General features: G+C 35.3%; 3 protein-coding genes across 4 annotated transcripts; 2 read left to right on the forward strand and 1 right to left on the reverse strand.

The window, feature by feature from the left end:
* The first annotated feature begins 1,130 nt into the window (after positions 1–1,130).
* Positions 1,131–17,779, forward strand: LOC18032444 (DNA mismatch repair protein MSH1, mitochondrial). 2 transcript variants are annotated; one of them, XM_024179135.1, is made up of 22 exons: positions 1,131–1,459; positions 1,936–2,077; positions 2,604–2,701; positions 3,396–3,471; positions 3,748–3,867; positions 4,795–4,842; positions 6,158–6,222; positions 7,440–7,525; positions 8,822–8,986; positions 9,214–9,335; positions 9,453–9,558; positions 9,695–9,770; positions 10,203–10,261; positions 10,383–10,450; positions 10,847–11,020; positions 11,731–11,937; positions 13,727–13,983; positions 14,067–14,210; positions 14,920–14,959; positions 15,690–15,986; positions 16,361–17,086; positions 17,285–17,779. In XM_024179135.1, exons 1-22 carry the CDS (start codon positions 1,338–1,340, stop codon positions 17,510–17,512), a joined length of 3,426 nt encoding a protein of 1,141 aa, XP_024034903.1. In that variant the 5' UTR covers positions 1,131–1,337; the 3' UTR covers positions 17,513–17,779. The 2 variants fall into 2 exon arrangements, with proteins under 2 accessions (XP_024034903.1, XP_006420379.1); XM_006420316.2 differs by having other exon boundaries at positions 9,226–9,335.
* A 406-nt stretch (positions 17,780–18,185) lies between these two features.
* On the forward strand, positions 18,186–21,309 carry LOC18033015. Its single transcript, XM_006420322.2, has 7 exons — positions 18,186–18,605; positions 18,895–18,964; positions 19,151–19,206; positions 19,334–19,409; positions 19,574–19,610; positions 20,626–20,740; positions 20,822–21,309. Exons 1-7 carry the CDS (start codon positions 18,319–18,321, stop codon positions 21,063–21,065), a joined length of 885 nt encoding a protein of 294 aa, XP_006420385.1. The 5' UTR covers positions 18,186–18,318; the 3' UTR covers positions 21,066–21,309.
* A 77-nt stretch (positions 21,310–21,386) lies between these two features.
* On the reverse strand, positions 21,387–22,558 carry LOC18032859. Its single transcript, XM_006420323.2, has 2 exons — positions 21,859–22,558; positions 21,387–21,712 (listed from the first exon to the last, which is right to left on the reverse strand). Exons 1-2 carry the CDS (start codon positions 22,293–22,295, stop codon positions 21,547–21,549), a joined length of 603 nt encoding a protein of 200 aa, XP_006420386.1. The 5' UTR covers positions 22,296–22,558; the 3' UTR covers positions 21,387–21,546.
* Between the last annotated feature and the right edge of the window lie 218 nt (positions 22,559–22,776).

Below are 22,776 nucleotides of genomic sequence, written 5' to 3' on the forward strand. Positions count from 1 at the left end.
CACGGTAACAAATCACGAATGGGTTTTCAGCAGTAGATCGATTTCACTTGGTGGCAGCAGATGGGCGGACGTGCAACGACAGATCGCGGACGGCTCACGACTGGACACGGTTTCACTTGGCAGCAACAGATTGTAGTTTCACTTGGCAGCAGTAGATCGCAGTTTCACTTGGCAGTTGGCAACAACAGATCGCGGTTCAGGGTTGTCTTGTGTCGTGGTGTGTGTGAGTCTTGTGGTGGCTGGCTGGCTTGTTTGTGTTGAGTGTTGACAGTGTTGTGAACTTGTGAAGTTGTGATTCTTGTTTGTTGTGGTGGTGTGTGGTTGTGTGTGTCTGTGAATTTGTGAATGAGTGGCTTTGTGTGTGTGCGGCATGTGGTGTATGGTGTGTGTGGTTTAGGCTTAGTTTTTTTTTTTTTGAACCGATCGGTTTTTCGGACCCGATCATAACTCGATCGGGTTTCAATCTCGACCCGAACCCAAAATTTTTCAGGTTGGGTAAAATACTCATTGCTACTCCAAACTATCTAATCTTATCCGAAAGGTTTTTCACCAACAACAAATAGAAAAGAAAAAAAAGGACAGTGTTGAGAAAATGAAGAAAAATAGAATGGAAAGAATTATTAAAAATAATTTGCTGGGGTCCATTTTAAATATTTTTTTAAAAATAAATTCAGATCAGCATTATTTTCGACCATTGATTATGATTAAAGTGTTAGAAATTTTGTGCAAAAATTTGTGTCCTGAAAGAGGCGTTATGCCATTATTTAAATGTTTAGACAATTTTATATTGCAAAATGTTTAGAAATTTTTTTCACATACCTCTCACTTATTGTTTGTGGAGCTTGTTGGATGCGTCCTCTTTTGTATTTTGTGCAGCCGAGTAACTGTTGAGTTCGATTCCTAGTTCTAAATGAAAGAAGAACAAAGAGTATTTCAGTCATTCCGAAAGGAAGTAGGGACCTATCTGATCCTTATGGAAAAACATTTTCTTCACTTGAGAAATTAAAAGTTTAGGGACCTTATTGTATAACAAAATAGAGAAAAAGACAAAAATATCGCGAGACGAGCGGACAATATCTCATCCGAAAATAATTAATAATCCACTTCGCTTGTCTTTTCACTTTCTATCAATCTCTCACTGTGAAGACAAAAAGTTGAAAAAGAAAAACACTTTGTCTGTTCTCTTCTGGCGGGAAGAGAGTCTCAATCAATCACCCAAACACCGCTTATTAACAGAAACCCTAGAAATGTTGAATTCGTTATTTATTGTTCAAATTAAAAAATTTCTCCGCTGAAGAAGAAAAATTGGAAACTAACTCACTATTACAACTTTCGCCATGTACTGGCTAGCAACCAGAAACGCCGTCGTTTCGTTCCCCAAGCTTCGTTCTCTCTCCTCCGTTTTCCTTCGTTCCCCTCTTCGCAATTACTCCCCATTTCGACCCTCTACTCTGCTTCTGTAATGTCCCCTCACCCCTCTCTCTGTATAATTTTTGGTTTTTGTTTTTTATTTATTTATTATTATTAATCAAATAAACTAAGTTTGTTTATATTGACATGGCATTTGGAAAACAAAATTAACACAATTTTTTTGGTTTTTTTAACGATTAATAAAATTATCCACGTCTGTTAATGGTTTGTTTGGAAGTGTTTATTTGCATTGTGATAAGAACTTTTCCAAGTGCTGTTATGGAGAAGTGCATAGTGGATGACACATTTTGGATTGAGAAAGTTATGGAAACGTTTTACGGAGAAGCACTAGGCATTTTATGGTGCTCGTGTAGTTTTTGTTCAAGGCCACTTTATACGGAAAAACCTCTAGACACAGACTAAGATATGTCAAGTTTTAACTTCTTATGTTATGATTGTTGCATTCTGTATGTGCGAAAATTTTCCGTATGTAATTGTGAACATATATATATTTATTTACTGCAGGACCAGACGGTTTGGGCAGGCTTATTGTTTCAAAGACCGGAGGAGTTTGAGAGGAATTACAAAATCTTCCAAGAAAGTCAAAGGATCAAATAATAATATTCTGAGTGATAAAGATCTTTCCCACATTATGTGGTGGCAGGAGGTGAAATGCTTTTTTATGTTCTTTCATCAATAGGCTTTGATACTTTTGTTAAATTTTTTATTCAAGAATAAATTTTCTTGTGTAATATGTTATTATATAGCGAGATTGATGTAACCATGACTGTAATGGAATCTCAATTATGGTGGAATGTTGATTTCGTTGTTTGGCTATACCGATGGCTTCAATGTAATGTAGTGGTTATTACTACTGTAATGGCTGTCTTATTCGGAACTCTAAAACCCGTAATATAACTTGAAAAGTGTATAAGGGGAAGTTAGATTACAATCTTAGGGGCTACTTGTATGAGTTTTTCATTGCTATTCTCATTTTTACTTATGAAATATTTTTCCATGATCAATTTTTAGCATGGATGGATCTACCTTTTCTAATATTATTTATTATTGATTTTTCAATTTTTTAATTTAATGTTGAATAGATTAACTTTGGTCGCTCGGTTAAATTTTATTTCATTCTTCAACCTAAGAAATAGAAATGACCTTATTTTTCTTTTGGTTTGTCATTGTAGAGGCTGCAGATGTGCCGTAAGCCTTCCACTCTCCATTTGGTCAATAGGCTCAAATATTCCAATTTGCTTGGCTTGGATGTTAACTTGAAAAATGGGAGGTTAGCTTCTATGATTTGGAAGTTTACTTATTACTATTTTCTTTGCATTTTGCCTATTGAGATAAAAAAGACAAGAAAAAAAAAAAAATACCCAAAGTGGAGATACTTTCTGCTTTGTATGGTGGAGGTAGAAGACTTTTGCTATTTCTGAACTCAAGACATGTTGAATGTAATGCAAGTCTTAACCTACAAATCTAATCATAATATGGGTGAAATTCTTTGGAGAAAAATTAAGTTGTAATCTTGATGATTGGAATGGATCAATTTTAACCGAGCTGGTTGTGGCTGGGGTTGGGGCAAGTCTTGAAATATGTTTGATTTAGTGGTGCTATTATTATCATCTTGTAATCTTCTCTATGTTGATCTTTGAAAGATGACAAGGAAATGTTCAAAATTGAACTGACGCATAGAATTGGTGCTACGGGCCTTGTTTATCAGGGGAGTTTGGTGTTATTTCATTTTTTTCTCCTCACGTATGTAGTGGATCATTGTTTTGTTGTACTCTTTCCCAACTTGCATGATTAATCTTTGCTTAAATTGGGTTAGTATGTGAAATATGCAAACTCATGTGATGAGCAAGTTGGTCGCCAGTGAAATTTTCTAGAGGTGAAAACCATGATTTCTTCTCTTTGGAAGGCGTGATGTTTTCCTTTCCTAAATACAGTAACATCTTAGTGAATTGTGTTATTTGCAGTCTCAAAGAAGGAACACTAAATTGGGAGATGCTGCAGTTCAAGTCAAAGTTTCCACGTGAAGTTTTGCTTTGCAGAGTATGTTTATTTATTTTCTACAGTCTGCTGTTGTTGAGTTGTATATAGTGGTTTGTACACCAAATGATTGTGATTTTCTGTTGCATCTCTGAAAATTACATATTTTTGCTTCACTATGCTATCGTCTATGTAGATGTATTCCTTTTCCTCTCATTCTTCCTCTTCTTTCTGGTTGAGAGGGATCTATCTGTAAATTTTTGTATTTTCATAGTTGTCATGGATTAAGCAAGTTTGTTTGTACCAAATGATTAGTGCTGCTAACTGTTCTATGCACAGGTTGGAGATTTTTATGAAGCCATTGGAATAGATGCTTGTATTCTTGTTGAATATGCGGGTTTGAATCCATTTGGTGGTTTGCGTCCAGAAAGTATCCCAAAAGCTGGCTGCCCTGTTGTGGTATTAGACTTATTCTTCATTTCATGTTATTGTTTGTTTCTTTGTGTTCATATTAACATTCACCATGAGTTTTTCACAAATATAATGAATTGCCTTGTTCTTTCCTGATTTAAAGAGAGAAGAAAAATCCCTATATTTATTAGCATTTTTTGGATTAATTTTGCGTATAATAATACTGTTATGACGAAGATATTTTATGCTGCACAGTTTAGGGAATGGGAGTTTCATCTTGTACACTCTGTGATAAGTGCTTCTTACAAAGTTGTTTTAAGAGTGGGCAATATGTAATTTTAACAGTGCATGGCATGTTATGGTCTTTCGACATGAAGCTGTGCTGACATTTGTTCTATGTTAATTTGAGCTGTGGTCTTGATTCTCAAAAACTCAAGCAACTATTTTATTAGTTTTGTTAATTTTTTTTTTAAGTCCCTGTGTCTCAGTTTCTGTCCTGGGAAATGACTCATTTTATTTTCATTAGTTTTCTCTGATAGACATTTTGTTTAATTAATGACTGTGGTCCAAGAAAAATAATCAGTTGGGACTGTAAATTTCTAAGATGTCAGTAGGCTTCAGTCTGGAAGGATTTTCAAGACATTTTTGGTTTAATTTTTTACTTTTGAGTTAGCATCATGTTTTTCTTTTTCTCCCTTGGTGCATTTCTGATCTGTTATAGTGAGTGGTCTGGGGGGCTTAGAGATTTTGTACTGTACTGTTGTTTGCTCATAGACTTCATAAACCCCTTGTTCACTTTTGTATCATAGTTTTCTTTGTCAATAATTCTTTCTGGTTCCCTTTTTTTCTTTCTTTTAAAGGAAAGATGTTTTCCCTCTTTGTATTATCATCTTTGATGTGATCGAGTACAAACTTTTATTTCCTTATTCCTTTTATAGTCGATGCTGTTTAATCTTTTATGACATTCTTTTGCAGAACCTTCGACAAACTTTGGATGACCTGACACGAAATGGTTATTCAGTGGTGAGTGTAGTGATTATAATGATGTTATGATTCTGTAAGTATGTGGGGGTGTTTGTCTGGGTTCATTCACATCCGTACGTTCGTACTAATTAATATAAAATTTATAAAGTAGTGATGGACATAACCACACTTTCGGAAATTGGATTCTCTGAGTGATATTAGCTCCTGCCAGTACTATGCTGTTCTTGAGCTTGGCTTCCTGGATCCATGTGTCCCTGGTTCTGACAAGTGAAGTACTGTCCCTAGTTGGACTTCAAGGGCTCTTGCTCTGGATATGGTCCTTATATTGGGTTAATAGAAACTTATGAATCCCTTCCTCTTTGAAGCCCTAACATTCTGTTGAAAAAGAGGGGGAAAATTGGTGAAAGCTGCTCCCCCTTACTGATGCAAAACGTCACTAATAAGTTCCTTTTGAATATGGCATGGGGTGGCATTATTTGCTACGATCAAATTCCTTAATTATAGAGATGAAACAAAAAATAGCTATCTCTACATAATGGCAAAGGGATCAATAGAAACTCTTGTAGGCAAAATGTTTGAATTACTTTTTCTTTTTCCATTTAATTGTCACAATAATGTAACCTGGAAAGATTTCTTATCCAGGAAGAAATCTGAGTATTAACGCCTCTACTCTATTGTTGTTATGTAGTGGGTTAAATGCCATTTCAGATGTGGCTACTATTTTGGTACCCAAAAAAAGATAAAATGTTTGTTGAGATATTTTAGTCTCGTGATGCTTCCTAAAATTCCAAATGCTGTCATAATGACCCTTGTTTGGTATCGTGCTAAGCATCTCATTCTAGCATGTGGCTTCTAGGATTGAGTCTTCAGAACCGCATTTGATGTAAAAGTGCCTAAGGTCAGAACATATCTGGATTCTGTGTCTTAAGACCTTCATTCGGCAGGACCTGTGTCTAGTGATGATTACTTTAGAAGTCTGGTGAGTCCCTCATTTGTTTCTATCCATGAATAAACGAAGCAGAAATGTAAACCTTTGAAAGAAACTTCCTCATAGGTCAAATGTTCGTTGTATCTATGTAGGATTTGGGTCTAAGACTCAAAGTTTTTATCTACTGCAATTTTCCCAATCTTTTGAAAATCATGCTTTCATTCTAGAGTGAGTTAGTTTTTCAAGTTGTATTTCACAAAAAGTTTCAAATTATTATCCATGCTTTGTTTATGCTTTCATTGGAAACTAATTTATTCTTCAACCATTATTTTTCTCTTATTGATAGCTTGCCTTTTGTAGATACATCAAAGCATTAATTCTTCTATCTGACATTTTTGTTCAATGGTTGTATGTTGGTCTTTGCAGTGCATAGTGGAGGAAGTTCAGGGTCCAACACAAGCTCGTTCTCGTAAAAGTCGTTTTATATCTGGGTAATCACATAATAATGGCTCAGCACTTATGATTTTTCTTAATTTCGGGTCTAATATAGAATACAAGTGTTTATATGCAGTTTTCACCTATATTTTCTATTTCTATAATTCTATTTTCTTCAAATTTTGGTAAAAAATTACAGCTTTATTTAAAAAATCAGAAATCAAGATAGAGTAATTTTCATTTCAAAATTTTAAAACATTTTAAATGTTCTGCCTGTACTGACTTGCCTAATTGATAGGTGATAATTACCTGGCACTTATATAAAAATAAACACATAGTGATAGTATGAGGTGCCTTTCCGTTCATTTTAATATGCTGGTTCATTTTCCGAAATTGATTCATTGACAAATTTTGTTTTAAGTGCACTGAACATAGGAAAGTTGTCTCCACACCCAGGAGCATGTTCTGCTTTTATGCCCATATAGGATGTAAGGTTTAAGAGATGCTACTTTATGCAGTGGGATTGGATTGGCTATAATTAGAAATGGATTAACATCTGAATATGGTTTGGGAATCACCAGTTTATTCTTTTCAGTTGATGCTGCTTCTAAGTCAACTGCAGTATTAGTTTTATTGCAATTCCAGTTCTGAAGAAAAGAATGAGTAAGATAGCAGGGTATATATTATGGATTACTGAAGTTTAGACTTCCCCAAAAATAAAATATTTCTCCTGTAAAATATTTGCCAATGTGTATCAGATTTCCTTCTTCCGCTCAGGGATGCTTACCTTTTAAAAGAATATTTTTTATTTAATATTTTGGCTAGGAAGTGAAGGTTGTTATGGTTGCCGTACCAGTGATTAGAATTTTCTTTTAAACAGCTAGATAATATTTCTCAAATTCAAATAGGATTTCCATTGTCTTCTATTTTGACATGATTTTGGTCAAATCCAACTTAGACAGTAAGATTTATAATATAGTTTTAGGATGAACGGCTTAGCAGGTAAGCTTGTCAGTGATCAGCAACTTTATCCTTTCTAGACTGGTTTATGATATTAGTGGTAGTTGCTTCTTGCTCACACTAGCTGCAGCTTGTCAATTGTGCCAAAATTCTTTAATCTTTTTGAGGCTGTTTTTTGATTTGGAGAAAGAGCAAAATTGCTTGAGTTACAAATGATTGTTTTTTGGTCAATTACAGCTTTTTTGTTTTTAACTGTTTCTCCTGACAATTTTTGACATGCATATCTCGTTCTGACTTGTTCTTAAGTGTCTAGGCATGCACATCCAGGTAGTCCTTACGTATTTGGACTTGTTGGGATTGATCATGATTTGGACTTCCCAGAGCCGATGCCTGTTATTGGTATGACCATATTGCATGTTGCTATATCAAGTAGTTTGTTATTTCGAAAATAATTTTTTTGAGTTTTGTTATATGTGGCCATGACTTCTGGAAGTCAATGTTTAGGGTAGAATGTTAAGGAATCTTCTTCCATTATGCATTCAAATAAGTTTTAATTTTTTTAGGTTAAGATTAGTTATAGTTTTTTATTATTATTATTATTTTTGGGGATCAGCATAGGTTACTTTTAGTTACTGAATTTTCAAAATCTCCGTACTATACAGTTGTTTTCACCCTGCTTCTGTTGATTACATATTTTTCCGTTTGAAATAGCTTACTTTTCTTCATAATTGGAAATCTTTCTTCCTTATTCTTTTTTCTTTCTCTCCTTCTCTCTCTCACTCTCATTTGGGTTTTTTTTTGGGGGTGGGGGGGGGGAGTGTTGTACAAAGTATAATTGATCTGTTTATATGCTGTTATTATAGTTCATAAGTATGTCTTCTCATCTCATGCTTTGTTATGCACTTAACCTTTGCATGCAATTGAGTGCTTTTATGTTGGGTAGGGGTGGGCAAACCAAATCCAACCCGACGGACCCAACCAACCCAATCCAATCCAATTTAATTTTGACGGGTTGGATGAGTTATTATGAGTTAATTGGGTCAATTTTTTCAAACCCAATTAACAATTGGGTTGGGTTGTGTTAATTATGATGAACCCATCTAACCCAATCAAACCCGCATAAATAATAATGATAATAATAAAATAAGATAATTCTCAATTGCAAAATCCTAAAAGTTGAAACGGCTAATCTATTTTTTATCCTTTTTTTTTTCTTTTATAAAAGAGACTATTTTATTCTTGTATCTTCTACTCTACACTCTTAACTCTAAAACTAAAATCACTCTCTCAAATCTCAATTCTCTATCAACTTAGGGACTTTTTTGATTTATTCATTCTATATTTTTCTAGTTTTCTTTATCAAATACTAGACAGTGAATAGAATTTTCATAATATAATATATTTATATTTGATTTCAATAAATTTCATTTCAACTTTCATATCTTTTTCTTTATTTATTTTTAATTTTAATTTAACTTCAAGTCTTCAACCCAACCTGATGATTTAAGGGTTGGGTTGGATTGGATTGAACATGTTTATTTAATTGGGTTGGGTTGATTTTATCACAACCCATTTAATAATGGGTTGAGTTGGGTTTTCACAAATCCTATCCAACCCAACCCATGCCCACCCCTATAATTGGATACTATTAACAAAGTTCTACTACTTACTGAAAAACTATCATGAGACTTTCAGGAGTATCTCGTTCTGCAAAGGGCTATTGCATAATATCAATCTTGGAGACTATGAAGACATACTCATTAGAGGATGGTTTGACGGAAGATGCTTTGGTCACGAAGCTTCGGACCTCTCGGTATCATCATCTGTTTCTCCACACCTCGTTGAGACAAAATACCTCAGGTTTGCATTCTCTTCTATTTTTCCATACATCATTGGTTGTGCACTTGTTTTGAAATTGTCAATTTTATCAAAGAGAAAAATGCTTACATTGCAGTGATGAATTACTGAACCTTCTATTTGGGTTTTTCGTAATGACATGCAGCCATTCTCGTGTTATCTGACCTATAAATTGTTTCAGTGCTTTTGTTGATGCCAAATCATGCATTCAACTTGTAAACATAGTACAGCTATGATTGCAGGAACTTCTCGCTGGGGAGAATATGGTGAGGGTGGCCTGTTGTGGGGAGAATGCATTGCCAGACATTTTGAATGGTTTGAAGGAGATCCTGTGATTGAGCTTTTGTTAAAGGCACACATCATCTCAAATGAGTTCATTCACACTTTAGACTGTCCTTTTTTATTGCCATATTGCTTAAAAAGAATGCATATTCATCTGATGTTACATTATTATTCAACATTTTTGTAGGTGAAAGAACTTTATGGTCTTGAAAATGAAGTCACATTTAGAAATGTCACAGTGTCTTATGAAAACAGGCCCCGTCCTTTACATCTAGGAACTGCGACACAAATTGGTCAGTTTAACTCATCTAAATTTTCCTTTCCCCCAAAAAACAAAAATAATAATTTAAAGTTTTCTTACATGATTAGTCATCTTATACTGAGAAATGTGATGTAATATTTATTACTTTGCTTGCTTCACGCTTCTAGGTGCCATACCAACTGAGGGAATACCTTGTTTGTTAAAGGTGTTGCTTCCATCAAATTGCTCCGGTCTACCTATATTGTAAGAAACTTTATGTTTGTTATCTTATACCTTGAGAAAAATTATTAATGTACCATGTTGTGATTTGTATATTAATTATTAATTTTCCTTAAGTTTTATGCATTGGGTTTTCAGTAGTGGTGACCTCACAATAAACACTAGGAGCATGTCCAGTATGTTTGTGTTGGACTGGATAAGAATATTAAATTATTTAGAGGTATACAGGAAATGGAATGCTTCTAGTTTCACTTTACCTGGTTCTAGGCCAGCTAAGAGATTCTAAGTTGAGTAGATAATTTGATACTTTCAACTTTGTTTTGATCCTAATTCCTGTGAAACTTTAGTAATTTAATACCAGATTGGTAAGCATAGTAAAGCAGGTTACTGATATTAACTTCTGCGGCAGTAGGAATAATGTTTTCCTGATGAGGTTGTTTATATTTTATTTCTTAGGTATGTGAGAGATCTTCTTCTCAATCCTCCAGCTTATGAGATTGCATCAACAATTCAGGGTGAGTTGTGATATGCAATTCGCATCTTTGCCAAATTAGAGCATAGAATCACAGTCTTCTTGGTATGCCTTTATCCGGCATTAAGTTTTCCTAAAGTATCTAAGTCGTAGTCTTCATGCAGCAATATGCAAACTCATGAGTAAGGTCACATGCTCGATTCCAGAGTTTACGTGTGTTGCCCCTGCTAAGGTTAGGTTAATTTACTCTGTAAATATTTGCTATAAAAATTACTTTGCATGTGATATAATTCTTGTCTTTTTGACTGCTCTTCTTTCCTATTTGTTTTTTTTTTCTATTGACATTTTGCTATTATCGTAATATCATATGCTTGACCACTCATGGAATTCTGTCATAATTTGTTGGATGGTGTTTAAGACAATTTTACAAACTGATGGTAGATTAAATGCTCTTGATTTTGGCCATAATATTTTTTATTCTCCATGGATGGAACATACTCAATACAATTGTACTTATCACATCGAAGCAATTTGTACCGCAATCATTCTTTCTGAACTTAACATTTTAGCATTTTTTTCTTTGTTATTTGTACTTGTGTATCTGATCCAAGTTTTCTATGTCGTGCAGCTTGTGAAGCTACTAGAACTGCGGGAGGCCAATCATATTGAGTTCTGTAGAATAAAAAATGTACTTGATGAGATCTTGCACATGTATGGAAATTCTGAGCTTAATGAAATTCTGGAACTATTGATGGATCCTACATGGGTTGTGACAGGGTTGAAAATTGACTTTGAGACATTAGTAAGTAATAACATGTTTTATATCTTTTGTATGTAATTATGCAAATACTCATTATTTAGTAATACAAATACTCATAGTTAATTATTAAAAAAAATGCAAACACCTTTTGTATGTTAATATATTTCAGAGACTTGACTAAATGCAGCCTTTCTTTTTCTTGGTAATTGACAATAAATAAATAAAAATGATCATTGTGATCATAAGAATTGGCACTGGGAAGGCTTGAAATCAGTTAAACATCAACAGTGGATTGAAATTTGATTTTTGTGTTTTGAGAGTTGGATTCTTACCCCTTCCTCTTCTCCCCTGGACACTTTTCTTCAGGGGTTAAGGTACATTACCCTAGTAAGGTCCTCCCCAGGAGGAGTTGATATGTTATATTCCCAAAAAATGGTTACCTGGGGGAGTACCCCTAAGTTTTTCTGACTGTAAAATGGGATGTTAATATGGATGAGATAAGAATCTAACAAATTCGAAGCATCAATTATACTTTATAGTGTTGGATTCAGAAATCAAAGGATTCTTTAGAATTTTCTCGTATCTCTATGCCTCTAGAGATTGTTGCTGTGAAGTTTGAATTTATATTGTTTGTGATCCTTCTAAGACATGATTCTAAAAGGTTGCAGTCATAATTTTTCCATGTTTCTTAAAAGATTCTGCCATGTTCCATTGTCTTTGCATGTCATTGATATTGTCTTTGTTTTCTTCAGGTTGAGGAATGCAGGTTGGCATCTGTCAGAATTGGTGAAATGATCTCTCTTGATGGTGAAAGTGATCAAAAGATATGTTCCTATGATAACATTCCAAGTGAATTTTTTGAGGATATGGAGTCAACATGGAAAGGTCGTGTGAAGAGGATCCACATAGAGCCAGAAATTGCAGAAGTTGAAATGGCTGCTGAGGCCTTATCATTAGCAGTAAGTCTATAGGACGCTACTTTTCTCCCATTATTATCAGTGTTTATTTTTTAACTCTAAACTGGGATACAACCATAACCTAGTTTAGCACATAAATTTATGAATTGTTTAGAAAGCAATAAAATTTGCGGTTAAGTTCAATTTTTTTATGAAAACTATAGTGAATGCTTGGTTGGAAGAAATGGGAGGGGAGGAGAGGAATGGAAAGGAGAGAGAGGGAAAGAAAATGAGGGCAAAAGAGGATCAATCTCAATTTCATTGTGTGGTTTGACATAGAATTTATCTATTTTCGCCTTATTTCTTTCCCCTCTTCTCTTCTCCTTTCATTTCTTCAAACCAGACATGCCATTAGACATGATTTCATATTTTAGAATTTTTTTTTCCCCCTGAGAAAATGTGCTATTTTCAAAAGAGTTGGTGAGACAGTTGGCATACACATCAGCTCTACCACTGGCAGAAAACCACCACTGCACAGCAGCTCCATCATCAGCAATACACCACCATAACACAGCAGCTCCACCTCAAATCCTTGATAAAAGTTACAACACTATAAATTTTTCATATTATAGTTTTTCAGTTTGGATATTTAGATTTGGTCACGAATCTCAAAATTGTAGTTTAGAATCTGATTTTTAATTTTTTTAATTAAAATAAATTAATGAAATGCCCCAAAGGGGCAGCCTAGTTGGTTGAGGCCTTGGGATCTAATGCTTGGCTGTATCGAGGTCTTAGGTTTGGTCTTTTTGGTGAGTTTAAGGATCTAATGCTTGGCTGTATCGAGGTCTTAGGTTCAATCTTTTTGGTAAGTTCAAAAATTTCACCCTTTGTTGTCTCATAGATCATAGGGTTCGAGCGCCTGACTGACCCTCTAGTTTAGGGCATGGATGAAGTGGACCTATGGCTTGGGTGTGTACTTTCTGGGTTATCAAAAAAATTAATTAATTAATGATATTAAAAAATATAAATAATAAAATGCTAAATGATTGGGCTGTATCAAGATTGAAGACAGCTATTGGGTTTGGGCTTTCCCAAATTGAACCTCTTGACTTTTTAATTTGGATAAAATTTAATCTCATATCCATATAAATTTTCAATCGGTTTTTTAAACATGTACTGCATTCCATATCATTCTATACGGGATACCAAATCTTGATTGGGATTCAATTCTTTCTGCCAACCCTAATACTCAAGCAATTTAGGGAAGCATAAAATTTTGTGTGTTCCAGCCTAATCCTACGATTCACTATTGCCACATGTGAATGTGGTGTGCTTCCCTAAAGCAGGTTACTAAATTAATTTACAAAAGCTAATCTAGTCATCTTCATTTGATGATGTTGCTCCATTTCTAACCTTTTGTATAAGGCTCCATTTGGTATTGGGGCATTGTGGCTTTTAGGTCGTAGTTGCTATGAAATAAAAGTTTGTAGTGTTTGGTTAATATGACTTCTAAATAATAATTTTGATAAAGGTATTATAGGTTTTTCATCAAACAACTTTGGACAAAATCATCATAGCTTCTAAATCACAGCTGCAAGTGTTTACCAAACACTTTATAAAGTCACAGCTCTTTAACTGCAATACCAGATGGAGCCTAAGTTTAATGGTGATGCCAGCAAACCCTTGAATTATGGATGACTCTGCTATATATGTTATATTTTTGTTTATAATAACTTCTTGCCTTAGTCAACACATGCGTAGATATGCAAGTCATCTATTTGCTTTTTTTCTGTTTTAAAGAGTTTTTCCCCAATTTTTTTTAATTACATCCTCTTATATGTTTTGGTATTAGGTTACAGAGGATTTTCTACCTATCATATCAAGAATAAAAGCTACAACAGCCCCTCTTGGTGGTCCAAAGGGAGAAATATTATATGCTCGAGAGCATGAAGCTGTTTGGTTTAAGGGAAAGAAATTTAGACCAACAGTATGGGCTAGTACTCCTGGAGAGGAACAAATTAAACAGCTTAAGCCTGCTGTAGATTCTAAAGGAAGAAAGGTTGGGGAAGAATGGTTTAGCACGTTGAAGGTTGAAGAAGCTTTGGAGAGGTATTTTTTTTCTGTGATCCTCTGTTAAAATAGTAGCTTTATTACAGAGTGATAAGTTATAAAATATTTTACCTCTGTTGCAGGTATCATGAGGCAGGTGCCAAGGCAAAAGCAAAAGTCTTGGAATTGTTGAGAGGACTTTCATCAGAGTTGCAAACCAAAATTAATATCCTTGTCTTTGCTTCAATGCTGCTTGTTATTGGGAAGGCATTATTCGCGCATGTGAGGTTTGTTACATGTTTTCCTGAATTAACGTTATGCAATCTTCACTATTGGATTTACATTTACTATTGTTAAAATTACAGCTTAATGGGTGATTTAGCTAGCTCAACAGATATTTCTAAATTATTGATGCATTTGTTTTTATTGCATCATGCTAATGTTTTAGTATTCTATTGCGAGCTTAGTGAAGTTGAAGTTTAATGTATAGTGATCACTTTTATATTAAGGTAGGAACTCAGTTCAGGTAGGTTGGCTTTATGTTTGTCTAATATTCTCATCTATTCAATTTAGGAACTGTTCTAATTGAATCTCCAAACTTGTTAATACCTTCAAACTATATCAGCCTATTGAACTAGCTTAAAATGGTATTTTTTGTAATTATGAATCACCACATCTATGTCATTCCATCATATGTTTTCATTATTAGATTTCTTAAGAAGATATCTTATGCACTTTTAAATGAACATCGATACTCACATATACGGTGCTCTGGAATGTCTTTGCATGCCTGAATCCCTCACCAGTGCTCACCCACTTATTGGCTGATAATTTGTGAAAAGAAATTCTCTCTTTTTTTTTTTTATGGTACTTGTATGCGCATCTCCTGTCTACATCATTGGTAAGATTGTTGGTTTTAACCGTACGTCTTCTTCTTACCTCTACTTGCTATGCTTGCCAACTATTTCTAATTTTGACTTCATTGATATCTTACAGTGAAGGCAGAAGAAGGAAATGGGTTTTTCCTGCTCTTAAGGTAGAATTCTGCAAGTTGAATTATGTTCTTCAATAGTGTTCTTCCCTCTGGGGCATTGTAATCATGTTGGCTGGGACATTATTGTGCAAATATTATCTTTTACATAAATTGTGATGATTTTGAATATGTGATATATATTTTTTATTCCAATCTTTCAGTGGTTATCATATTTAATGGAGGGAGCTTACTGTGAAGACGTTGTAATATTAAATATGATTTGATGATAAATGGGGAAGTAATGCAAATCTATTAATCTCATATCTTCATAGTTATACTTTGAAATTACTGATGCAGCCTGCAGAGTAGCAGCAAAGATGTCTTGTTTGTTGAATTTAGTTTGTCTGTGAAATATTATAAAACCTTTTTTCTTATACAATACTAGAAGAGTTGGTATTTGTGAAGATTAAACTAGATAAAAGAATTTGCAATTTCTTTGCTCGGCTTGGGGAAAATCTTCTGAAATAGGTGGCATTTAAATGAAGATAGATTGACAGCTAGAGTGTACTTTTTGAAATTGTTCCTGTATGAATTGAAGTTTTCAACTGAAATCTGTGCCTTAAGCTATGAATATTTTGCTATATTGTCTTTTGAACATTGAAATATTTGAATCTGATCTTATGAAAGTGGTATCTGAATCCTCTGTAAAAGAAATCCATAATAGATTTGTTTAATAATCCTCATTCTGTTAGTACACATCGACGGTGTCTCATATTTAAATTTCTGAATGCAGGATATAGAATTAGATGGTGCTGATTGCTTGAAGATGAATGGTCTATCACCATATTGGTTTGATGCAGCAGAAGGCAGTGCTGTACATAATACAGTTGATATGCAGTCATTATTTCTCCTGACTGGTCCAAATGGGGGTGGTAAATCTAGTTTACTTAGATCAATTTGTGCTGCTTCGTTACTTGGCATATGTGGTCTTATGGTGCCTGCAGAGTCAGCCTCAATTCCTTACTTTGATGCTATCATGCTTCACATGAAATCCTATGATAGCCCTGCTGACGGGAAAAGCTCATTTCAGGTATTCTGGTTCCTTGTACTGAGGTTGTAAGTTTGCTCATGCCATGATAGATCGAGCTTAGCCATGATCTTGTGAGGCATGGTAGTAGTAACTGGTGCAGGTGAGAAATGTTGAGTACTACAATTTACACATTGCACTTCACCTCTCATCTCAAATCTGGTGGAAAAGCGTAATGTATTAATTTTCTGTGGATCTTATATGTCTGCATTCTCTTAATTTCAGTATTTGCTGCAAAAGGTTATCTCCATTAAGTTGCACATGTTGCTCAGTACCTTAAGTTTTTACTTTGAACAAGCAATTTTTTGTATGTTGGAATTATCTTCGATAGGAGTGTTATCAAGTAATATGCAAATAATTCCGTTTTAATGGTTCAGGTAGAAATGTCAGAAATACGGTCAATTGTCACTGCAACCACTTCTAGAAGCCTTGTACTCATAGATGAAATTTGCCGAGGAACAGAAACAGCAAAAGGGACTTGTATTGCTGGTAGTATCATTGAGACACTTGATAACATTGGTTGTCTGGGAATTGTGTCCACTCACTTGCATGGTATTTTTTCTTTGCCGCTTAAAATTAAGAACGCTGTATATAAAGCAATGGGAACAGAGTACCTGGATGGACAAACAGTACCAACTTGGAAGTTAGTAGATGGGATCTGTAGAGAGAGCCTTGCGTTTCAAACAGCTAAAAGAGAAGGAGTACCTGAGACAATAATTCAAAGAGCTGAAGACCTTTATATGTCAGTTTATGTGAAAGATAATTCTTCAAAAAGAATTGATGCAAATGGACGATTTCACTCTGCACCAAAAACTGATGGGTCAGATGAAGCCCACCCCAATTTGAGTAAGACTAGGGTGGGATCTGTCCATCATGAGATCGAGTCAAAGATGAAGATGGAAGTCTCACGGAAGGAAATTGAAAGGGCAATCAATGTAATTTGTCAGAAGAAGTTGACTGAGCTCAGTAAACAGGAAACTTCAGAGCTTGCAGGGGTAAATTGTGTCATGATTGCTGCCAGGGAGCAGCCGCCTCCATCAATTATAGGTGCCTCATGCGTCTATGTGATGCTAAGACCTGATAAGAAACTATATGTTGGACAGGTTCTCTCTTGGCAACTCGTCCTTTTATTATAAGTAGAATCAAAATGTTTTTTTAATTTACATAGAGATACATTGCATCATTTAATGGCAGTGTAGGTTTGCTCAAGTCTTTCTTCATTGCAGTAAATTGAACTGTCTCTTGATATTGAATTGAAACCCTCTATTTACCTTTTTTGCCATTACTCTTCCGGTTGCTAGACTGATGATCTTGATGGCCGAATCCGTGCCCATCGTGGAAAAGAAGGGATGCAGAGTGCCTCTTTCCTTTATTTTGTAGTCCCCGGGAAGAGCATCGCATGCCAAATAGAAACTCTGCTTATCAATCAGCTCTATAGTCAAGGCTTTCTGCTGGCCAACATTGCCGATGGCAAGCACAGGAATTTTGGCACTTCCAGCCGACCAGTGGAAACTTTGACTGTTCCTTAATGAATCGATAGCGTCGATCCAAACCTTTCATTGAAGATAAATAAATTAGCTGTGCTCCATCTTATGTATATGTATGTAAAATGACAATTCAAAGAATCCTAGTAGCAGTTGGTGCGGCAATTTTGTTTTTTATATCAGCTCCATCATTTGCAGTTATCTGTTGCTTATGCTTTTGACATAGAAAGCAAAATTGTTTTGTTGTTCATTGATATGTACAAGCAATGGATCCATTTTTTGGTTCAATAGAATATATCTAAATGAGTGCTCGCGTCTTTCATACTGTATGGCAAATTTGCTAGGTAACTAAGCTAAGCTATGGAATCTGTGTAAAAGTCACGAGCTACGTAATTATGCCATATGACTTAAAATGGTGGCAATGTTTGACTGGTCAAGAACTATTATAGATAGGCAGTGAATTTTATCCCAAAATTGAGAGCTTTCTCATTTCTAATAATACAATGATCCTTCCTTTCCCCTTAACTTTATTTGCATATTTCCCAACTTATTTCAGCTATATTATTAATCAACTCCTGAATTTATAATACCATTATAAATTAATATTAGAGAACTATGAACAATTTCACCAATTTTCTTCTACATAAGTTAATGTGTTGGGAGAAAAGGGTAAAGTAGTAACTTCGTTTGTTTGTTGGGAGGATATTCGTCAAAATGTACTGTTTATTGTTATAATTTCTGGACTTTGGAAGTAAATGCCTCTAGAAGAAGAACATTAACTAACTTTTCTTTCCCGGAACATCATCTCAGCGAATTTTCCTTCACTTTCTCATCAACCGAACAACAGAAATATGGACGAAGTGGTGGAGGCGGTGGAGAAAGCTAAGAAAGAGTGGGACGAAGCGTATGCGAAAACTCAGGAGCACATAAAGGCGATTGAAAATTACGGGAAATCAAGAGAAGAGAAAGAGAAGAGTTCGAATTCGTTACAAAGATTGAACGGACTCGCTCAAGATGGCTTGAATTTGCTTAATTCGTTGCATTTGAAGCTCGATCTTCTCGCCCCGCAGCTGCCCACTTCCGATCAAGTTCAGTCTGCCCAGTCACTGCTTCCATCTTGGAAGAAAGAATGCAACAAGTAATTGTATTTTCAATCTCTCTCTATACACGTGCTTGTGTTTGATTTATAATTTAAATGTGTCATGTCTGTTTGGCTGCTGAGAAAATGAAGGAAAACATATGACTCCTTAAAAGTTCTAAAATTTCCATATTCCGTTCCTCTATTGCATAATTTTGTGATTCTGTTTGGTTGGTGAGAAAATGAAGGAAAATATAAATCTAGATTTCCTTTGTGGATCATATATTCATGTCTTTTGTTTGGAATTATATATCTTTTGATAACAATTATTTTTTGTGTTGGTAATCAGTTTGCGGTTGAGTCTGAGAAATGCTAACTTGCAAGCAAAAGCTAATATGAGGAAAGCTGCCCAGGAAGAGGTAATGATTTGTGTTAACCAAGGAATTTTTAAATTGAATATGTTGTAAGAAGAGGTATTATTATTCATGGTATGTTATTATTTCCTCTATTTTGACACAACAGTTGTAAAGCTGATTACGCTTGTGATTGTTTTCAAGAAACAAATTGACAATCATGTGATGTTTTTACATGATTGTATGTTGTAGAGAGAGCTTCTTTTGGGTGGTGGAGAAGAGTCCACAATCCGCAGGCGTAATTTACAGTATGTGTCACTTTCTAAAGTATAGATGTCAGTGATGAAGCCATTCATATCAGTCCCAAGTTTCTTGAAGTGCGTTTCTCTTATTTAGCATGTACAACATCTGTTAAATTTTGTCTTGTTGTTTTAGAACAAAGGCTGGAATGACATCTGCTGCAGAAAGCATCACAGAGAGCCTCCGCCGTACTCGTCAACTGATGGTTCAGGTATGTTTGCTTGTTTGTGTTTGTGCTTGTGCTCATATGTGCACTTTTATCCCTCAGTATTTGCTTGCGTGTCTTTCTTGCTTCTTCTGTCTATTTATCTCATTTGACTATAATTCAACAGTCTACTTATTTTGTTCCATTATTGTGCTTCTTTGCATGTATAGGAGGTGGAAAGAAATGCAAGCACTCTCATGACTTTTGGTAGGTCATATGTAATCTGTTTGTCATCATTATTTCTTTTACTTTGCGTAGCACTAGGTTGAATTTTACTTACAGTGTTCTTTGAACACATTAAAAAGAATCAAAGGGAAAAAAGGAACATTGAAGTATGTGTTACAAATTACCACTTCATCATCCTTTCAACAATGCACAGTTGAACTTTAAGTTGTCAATGGACTATGCTAGACAAGTAGATTCTATTTATGAATGTGACATAACCAGAAGAGTTGGAAATATTCTGTTCCCGACCTGTGTCAAAAGTTAGGGTGTTAGCTTTGTTTGTCAGTTTGTTAATTATGCAAATTTGCTTTTTGAAGTATATGCATATTTGCGATGAACCAGCTTGGTATCTGAGACCAGACTGACTTCCTTGTTGAGTTGTCAGGATTAGTTATCTTACGTAATTTTCGTAAGGATTCATTGATTTGGCAGGAATGCATGTGATTCTAATTGATAGCCTTGTTTGTTGGATCAGTTCTGGTGGTCATTTCATGCATATGTCGTTCATGTTTAATCTCTAAGAATTCTAGTTCCAATTGTATGCTGCCTTGGACTTATTCTGGGTTCTTTAAGAACTAGAGAATCTGGGATTTCTAGCCTTAGCTTTGATACCATAACCGAATGCAAACATGGGATTTTCTTCTTTCTTTGGGAAATTTTTTTTCTTCACATAATGACAGAAAGGTCTTATAGTTTGTTGCCAGAATTGAGTTTCTTATGGACAAAATTTGAGCTTCCTGTCAGTGCTTAAGGTAGACAACAATGGGCTTGCGGATTGGATTTATGAGCAATGCCACTAGGAACAGTTTGGAGTTGGCAGATGCTTTCCTTTAGGAAGCCAATATCTGAATTACTACATGTCAATGAAATCAACCATGATTGTATGAAAAATAAACTAAGATGCTGTCTTGCCAATTCAGATGGGACTATCCTGCAGTTGTTTGATGACATGGGTCTGGAGGAGCTTAATCTAATTACACATTTTTTGGGTTTGCAGATGAATCTACGGGAGTATTACGGAAGGCTGAAAGTGAATACAAGGGTCATCGGTCATTGTTGATGAGAACCCGAAACCTGCTCTCTACAATGCAGCGTCAGGATATTATTGACCGGTTTAACCGAATAGCATCTTATTTAATTATGAATAATTGAATTGCTTTACCACACCTCATGCTAGTTTAATTTTTGGGCAGGGTGATACTTGTATTAGGATTGATCTTGTTCTCTTGTGCTGTTCTCTATGTGGTTTCAAAGCGTATTGGGCTATTGAAGTTGCAGAGGCAGGTTACTGCTGCAATAAAAGCTGGTATGGCTAGACAACCAGAGATCAGACCTGGAGCTGCTGAAGATGGTGTGAATTTGGCCCAGGTTTATCGTGACAATGCAGCTCCAAACATGGAGGTTCCATTACAGCGACCCATGCATGATGAACTCTAAATTTTGATAGATTCTGTAGAAAAAGCAAATGTCCTATAATAGGGAACCGCAGCTTCTTGTGCCCTTATTTTTTATGGGCGGTATTTCACAAAAACTTTCAAAATACGCACATCGAATATGCCAAAGGCCTTTGTTTTATGTCTTACAGTTTGTATTATTCTGGGTTTTGTAAGAATGCTTCATTTCTTTAGTGGCAATATATTTAATGCTGTAGTCACTATGGCATATGTTGCTATCATAGTTTCATTTGTTGGTTCTAAAGAAACCTAGACGGTCAAAAATACTTACTATTATATTATGCACTGACAATGAAGAAAAACATGAATGGGAAAACACTTTATAGCTAATTGAAGAGAAAAGGACAATCACAAATTGCTCTGCATATGTTGTCATGACCAAAAAATTGACAAATCATGAAGCACAAAGAGCAAATTAACAGTAGAATTAATATCAAAGATATTAACTTCTCGAGTTCTTAATCTTATGCCAGGAGCCAGAAATTTCTGTAGGTTTTAGTATTGAGAAGATATCCTGCATTTTGACCTTTTCGCTGAACTCCAACGCAATTGCACTTGCTATTCTGGATCAAATATTCTGCCGTATCCACCCCCTTTGACCCTCTCAACGACCCTCCCGCCCGTCTATATCTGTTACAAACAGGAAATAAGTAACAGGTTATGCATTGAGAAATCTGATACTTATGCGCAATTGTCTTGTGAATTGAACATTTGCAATAATCATGTTTAAAATAACTTGCAACCCAAGGAACTTGGAGATAGCTCCTCAAACTCACCCTAATATTGCATTGGAGAGACTTCGTCGCTGCCCTATAATAAGAAGATCAACTCCATGCGCTGTTGACTGGGAAAGAATAATAGCAGCCTTGTTACCGGATTCCGTATGCACTTTTTCTACGTGCACGCGCAGCTTTGGTTTAGCAACCTCACATGCTTGCTTCATTTCTTCAAGAAAATCCTCTCCTCCTGGGGCAGCTGCTCCTTCAGAAGAGGACGACAAGGAAGCTGGGGTGGTATATTGAGAATTGCTCGGTTTTCTGAGGAAGGTAATAAAAGGATTTTTCCAGGAATTTGGTGTGTCAACATGAAGCAGAACCAATTCATCCTCCTCGAGCAATACATGGGAAAGTGCATATTGCAGTGCACCAGCTGATTCCCGGGTTGGATCTGCTATCACCATTACTTTCCTTGATTGTGGGGTTCCGGCTTCCATATCTGCCGGCGGCAGCTACTACCACCAATGGCCGCTGCCACCGGATGAAACTGCCACCACCTAGGCACAGAGGTTTTTGAGTTGGGGTTGGAAAATTGGCTTGCAATATGAGATGTTCATCTTGTTTTGCGTTTATCCGGGAAGTTAAAACTGTTTACAGATTGTTAGCTTTCGTTTTGTGATTCACAGACAAAGATTTGTGGGTTTGTGCTATATTTGGGATGGAGAGTTATATGCTAAATTTGAGAAATACACGTGGGTTTCATGAGACTTGGTCAATGCCAATCTAAATTTGCTACATGCCAAATGATCTTTTTTTTTTTTTTTTTTACTTTTCTCCTACAAAATTGATTATATATTATCTAATACTGTTTTATCATGATTAAAGCTATCGAATTTTCAACCCAAATAGAGCAGAAAATATATGTATATACCCAGATAAACTTTTCTAACCTATTCCTAATGCCTAATCATAAAGCAA

Source organism: Citrus clementina, unplaced genomic scaffold, assembly GCF_000493195.1.
Source record: "Citrus clementina cultivar Clemenules unplaced genomic scaffold, Citrus_clementina_v1.0 scaffold_9, whole genome shotgun sequence".
Lineage (NCBI taxonomy): Eukaryota > Viridiplantae > Streptophyta > Magnoliopsida > Sapindales > Rutaceae > Citrus > Citrus x clementina.